The 5852-nt window shown below is 44.7% G+C and overlaps 1 protein-coding gene across 1 annotated transcript; it reads left to right on the top strand.

Annotated features, from left to right (window-relative positions):
- The first annotated feature begins 1027 nt into the window (after window positions 1-1027).
- LOC126280346 (uncharacterized) lies at window positions 1028-5566 on the top strand. Its single transcript, XM_049979759.1, has 2 exons — window positions 1028-1089; window positions 4528-5566. The coding sequence occupies exons 1-2, from the start codon at window positions 1044-1046 to the stop codon at window positions 5490-5492; spliced, it is 1011 nt and encodes a 336-aa protein (XP_049835716.1). The 5' UTR covers window positions 1028-1043; the 3' UTR covers window positions 5493-5566.
- The last annotated feature ends 286 nt before the right edge of the window (window positions 5567-5852 follow it).

Below are 5852 nucleotides of genomic sequence, written 5' to 3' on the forward strand. Positions count from 1 at the left end.
CGCCACCACATTCTGCACGGATCACGTCCACATATCTGCTTCTTCTGTGTATCAGATTTTGATACGGAGTTACGTCTTCCACTAGTTCCACTGGGTATTTCATTCAAGTCACATTCATCATTTGAAATGTGACATCACAGCTGTGGCCACCCTTTATTCCAAGTGATTTGTAAAGGGTAAAGTATTCATTAGTGCTGACAGCAGCAAGTAAGTACCATGAGAGACTGAATTATCTTTGTTTCCAAGAGACGCAGCGCATACCGTCGACTTTTGCAATGTTGTGGAGATGTTTCCAGTACAATATCGACACTAAGACAAATGGGAGGAAAGAAGTACAATTACTCAGTAAGGTGCCACCGAAGGCCACGTGTCTCTTGTATCAAGCTATTCAGAAAATATCACTGAACAACTTCCTAAATTTTTTCACTGTAGTTCCGGATCGCCCTGTATTTGACTTATGATTTTTATTCTTAAAATGGAATATCACGATGTGTCTAATATCTTTGTAAAAGCATTCCACGGATGAGTAAAACTGCTGCTCTTGTTACTAAAATTCAATGTAAACTACCAGACCAACGCTGTCACGATACAGGAACTCGTATACATATGCCTTAGTCAGTCTTGTTTTTGCATTAAACTGAGTGATGTTGAAAAGCTTTGCGTCATCTCTTATGTGCAGATACACAGCTACTCCAGTCTACAAATGTTGTCTTCAGGAGCAAAGAGAAGAATATGCCAATGAGTGTACAAGCCAGCACGTAGCGTTGTTTACCACCACCTTGCACTGATAACGCTTGTGTGAAATTACCATTGAAATATTTTGTTTCGTGCATATTCTCATGATACGGTATGACGACATTTAATGAGTGGCCACGAGGAACGGGAAAACGCGCTGTAGCGCCACCCCCACCTGTCGCCAGCCAAATGATGATTGTGCAGGAGAGCGCGTCGACTTTCCTCGTAAGGTCGCCGACTTCCTCATGAGCTCCCAATATAAGGACCAGCAGCGTCCGTTTCGGCCACCGAATCCACAGCTCACAGCCATGAGGTCCATTTTAGTCGTGTTGGCCACCGCCGTCGCTGTGCAAGGTAAGCTGCCTCTGCTGCCTTCCGGATGATCACTGTGTCTTCTCATTCTGCTTTCCTGTAGCGGCTGAAGCAAATGCGTGGATGGCATCGAAATTTTAGGTCTCTGCAAGCTCAATAATGTGCTAACACATTAGAAAGTGATACGTTTCGGTTCTTTATAACGTACTTGTCAGTACTTTCGGGCTGTAGAAGAATAATAATACATCATTCAGTAGAGTTATACACTTTAACGTCGTTACTCAGTTTTTAATACGTGCTAATGCATCAGAGTGAAATCTAAACTGGGGAAGGGAGGGGGAGGGGGGGAGCCTGCTGCGAACTTTACATTAGATCTGCAAGAAAGTACAATCGTAAACAAGAGAAAGAGAGAAAGGAGATGACAGACTATGTCGGTGTCCATTATGTCATTACTAGTTTCGAAGACAACAGTATCCGCAAATGAACTTGCTTTATTTACTGGCTTACAATCTATTGTCGCAAAATTGAAGGATCTATTTCTCATTTGTTTAGATCGTGCATACAGCATTGAAATAAGGTGCAACAAAGACAACAATAACACCCTTGTTCTCGGAACAGGGGGACAGCTGGAGCATATTGAAATACCAAATTTAAGTTTTTCTAATACTCGTTCTTATTTTTCACTTTTCGATATTCAAATTAAATATGTATATTCTTTTACTTCCCATAAAAATATAACTCTCGAATTGCTGAGTAATACAGAGACTGGGAAAAAATAAAATCACGACGTACTCAAACTGAGTAGTGCGTTGTTTAAAAGATTCGATAAAATTGATAACATATTATTAGGAGAGAATATTTTCTTAGATTTTATATATTTGTACTGTAGGCTATAATATTTTCCATCTGAGGTTGAGATGCAAACTAAATTCAGTCTGAATAAAATATTTCATGCCAGTTTCCAGCCATAGTGCGTAAACAGTGTTGTACTTAATAATGTGCAATTTTCATTGTCGTCAGGATTATTGCAGCCGAGTTCTCTGTATGAAAATACTTTGCTCCCTATTTGTATTGACAACGTCGTGCACATCAAAATACCTCCTTATATTTCCAAATGTAACTCCTTACCGGTGCACAGGCTACCAAATTTTATTTTGAAACCAGTGATCTGTGTTCATCTACTTCTACATACATATTCCGCAATCCACCGTACGTATGGTCCATGGGACGGGGTATTCAGTACCATTACTAGCCATTTCATTTTCTGTTCCACTCGCAAATCGAGAGATGGAAACGATTGTCTATATGCCTCCGTAGCAGGACTAATCTCTCTAATCTTATTCTTCAGCGTCGTTACGCGAGATGTACGTTGGGGCAGCAGAATCGTTCTGCAGTCAGCCTCAAATGCAGTTTCTCTCAATTTTCTCAACAGTGTTCCCCGATGAGAACGTCTTATTTCCTCCAGTTATTTCCATTTCAGATCTCCAACGCAGCTTCGTAATACTTGCATGTTGTTCGGATCTATCAGAACCACATTTTGCAGCCTGCCTTTTAATTACTCTGATGTCTGTCTTTAATCTGACCTGGTGCAGACCCCAAACACTCGAACAGTACTCATCAATGTGTTATATGCGGTCTCCTTTACAGATAACCTACACTTCCCACCGAAGTTGACCATTCACCTTCCCTACTACACTACTTACACCCTCATTCCATTTCATATTTCTTTTCAAAGTTACTCCCAGATATCGACAGTGTCAAGCAACACACTACCAATACTGCGAACTAATATTACAGGTTTGCTTTTCCTATTCATCTACATTACCTTGCATTTTTCTACATTTAGAGTTAGCTGTCATTCATCGCACCAACTAGAAATTTTGTCTGTGTCATCTTATATCCTCCTACAGTCACTCAACGACGACATCGTCCCATAAATCACAGCATCATCACCAGACATGTGCAGATTTCTGCTCACCCTGTCCACCAGATTATTTATGTATTTGTGTATATGTTCACCTACATGTACGTGATTTGTATTTAGGTGATCACCGCTCCCTTAACAAGTGGTTGTAAAGCTTTTACGCTCTTCTTCTAAAATACTCTTCTGGGAGATTTGTTAAAATGGTGCCATGTAGGCCTAAGCTTCTTCCCTGAGGGTAAGGTACAGTTATTTATAGCCTCCCGCGTAGCTGATAATTGCTTCACATATTTTCTTTACACCCAATATTGGCGCTGGAGATGTTGACTCACATACCAATATGGTTGTTTGTCCTTTATATTATAAGGGAAAACTAAGTCTCTGTATTTCTAACACAACCGCATCCAACATATTTATTAACAGAGAGTAATAATAGATTGTACGGAACTGTATGTTAAATTCCATGGTCACAAGGATGATTTATTTTCCCTGAGATGGGTAGCAGTCGCCGTTTTAACGGACAAAACAGAAGTTTCCTGAAGGAGAATTAGTGACTCCGGTTTTGAGAGGTCGATGTTATGGACAGGTGGACGGTATATTGACCCATTCTCTTGCACATTACTGGCCTATAATTCCTTAAGCTGGGGAAAACACCCCACTGAGTTGGATAATTAGTCCTACAAAGACATTAGAGTCACAGAGTTTAACCACACAGTTTGGTTTCTATCTGAAGAGTAGTGTCATAGGACGTGGGCGACACAGCAGCGAGCTCAAGTCCTAAGGTGGCCTGTGAAAGCTCTAGTGGCTAGATCAGAGTAGCAGATGTTAGGTATTGCAGAAGTAGACTCCAGCTCTGATCTGAGAAGTAGTCTTATGATCTACAGAATCAAATGAAGAAATGCAGCACAGAGTCAGTTTTTTGGACTTTTTATAAAATGATAGAATTTGGGTTTTCGTTCATCTTTAGTTGTGTTAAAGCAGTTGGACAGTTATTAATCTTACAAGGACTGCAATTTCCTTCAGTTATTAACAAAATGTGTACTCTGTACTGCAAATGCTTAAAATTGCAAGAAGGAACTTTTGGGTCCACACAACTGAACAGCATTAATAAGGTATTAAAATAATGTTCAAATGTGTGTGAAATCTTATGGGACTTAACTGCTAAGGTCATCAGTCCCTAAGCTTACACATTACTTAACCTAAATCATCCTAAGAACATACACACACGCCCGTGTCCGAGGGAAGACTTGAACCTCCGCAGGGACCGGCCGCACAGTCCATGACTGCAGCGCCTTAGCTCGGCTAATCCAACGTGGCAGGTATTAAAAGAGGGGTCACCAAAGCAGCTGCTATTTCGCACATGCAAGTTTAAGCTGGACGTGTGTGAAAGCCGAATAAGACTGAGGGAAAAATACTTAGCTACAACATTCCTAGTGCCTATGGTTCAACAATTAGATGAATCTGTTACAATGTTTCGTAAAAACGATTTTTGTGGGTAAAATGACTGATGGGGTGATAAAAAGAAGAAATATGTGTAAGCTGTACATCTATGTTTACAGGATTCGGCGTCAACCGAGGACTAGATGCGAGCCTGGCTCAGGCTCAAGCGCAGGCGCAGGCGGTTGGGTTGGGACTCGGCGGTGGGCTGCTGGGAGGAGGAGCAGGGCTGAGTGCTGCACAGGCACAAGCACAGGCGCAGGCTGCCGGGCTGGGCGGCAGCTACCACGGCATCTGGAAGCGACACGCCCTCTACGGCTTGGGCCTGTCTGACTCCCTGGCCCAGGCACAGGCCCAGGCACAGGCCATCGAGTTGGGAGGTGGGCACTATGGTGGAGGCGGCGCGGCTCTCAGCCAGGCACAGGCACAGGCGCAGGCTGCCGGGCTGGGCAGTGGTTACCACGGCATCTGGAAGCGCCATGCCCTCTACGGCTTGGGCCTGTCTGACTCCCTGGCCCAGGCACAGGCACAGGCACAGGCCATCGAGCTGGGAGGTGGGCACTATGGTGGAGGCGCCGCGGCTCTCAGCCAGGCACAGGCACAGGCGCAGGCTGCTGGGCTGGGCAGTGGTTACCATGGCATCTGGAAGCGCCATGCCCTCTACGGCTTGGGCCTGTCTGACTCCCTGGCCCAGGCACAGGCCCAGGCACAGGCTGCCGCACTGGGTGGAGGCGGTGTAGCCCTCAGCCAGGCACAGGCACAGGCGCAGGCTGCCGGGCTGGGCGGTGGCATCTGGAAACGACGAGCCAATTACGGCTCGGAGCTGACCGACTCCCTCGCCCAAGCACAGTCGCAGGCACAGGCCGTTGGGCTGGGCAGTGACGGGGACGGTGCCGCCCTCAGCCAGGCGCAGTCACAATCACAGGCCATAGGACTAGGCAGTGATGGGGACGCTGCTGCCCTGAGCCAGTCACAGTCGCAAGCACAGGCCGTCGGGCTGGGAAGTGGTGACGACGGAGAGGGTGGCGCTGCCCTCAGCCAGGCACAGGCGCAGGCCCAGGCTGCTGCTGTCGGGCTTGAATTCTAGTGGCTTTCCTCACTGTTGCTTCACTGAACACTAATGGAGGGCAAAGCAACAAAATAAACAAATACGTGCTGCTATATATGTCTTCCTTATTTTACTGCCTATTATACATCATAGCACCTGGAACTCCTCCTTTAATATAGCCTGTTGGTTCAGATATATCCTGCAAATTTTTCCTTATGTAGATCTTTTCAGTGAACAATAGTGCTGGTGCAATAATAAGAACCAAACACCGCTCTGTTATGGACATATTTATTAATTGCTAGTTGTACACAGATGTTTAATGTATTGTCTGGTATGCAGGCTTTCTGATAACAATTTCCTTGAATTTTTATTATGCAACATATAGGTTAATGGGGGTAG

This window comes from Schistocerca gregaria, chromosome 1 (genome assembly GCF_023897955.1).
Source record: "Schistocerca gregaria isolate iqSchGreg1 chromosome 1, iqSchGreg1.2, whole genome shotgun sequence".
Classification (NCBI taxonomy): domain Eukaryota; kingdom Metazoa; phylum Arthropoda; class Insecta; order Orthoptera; family Acrididae; genus Schistocerca; species Schistocerca gregaria.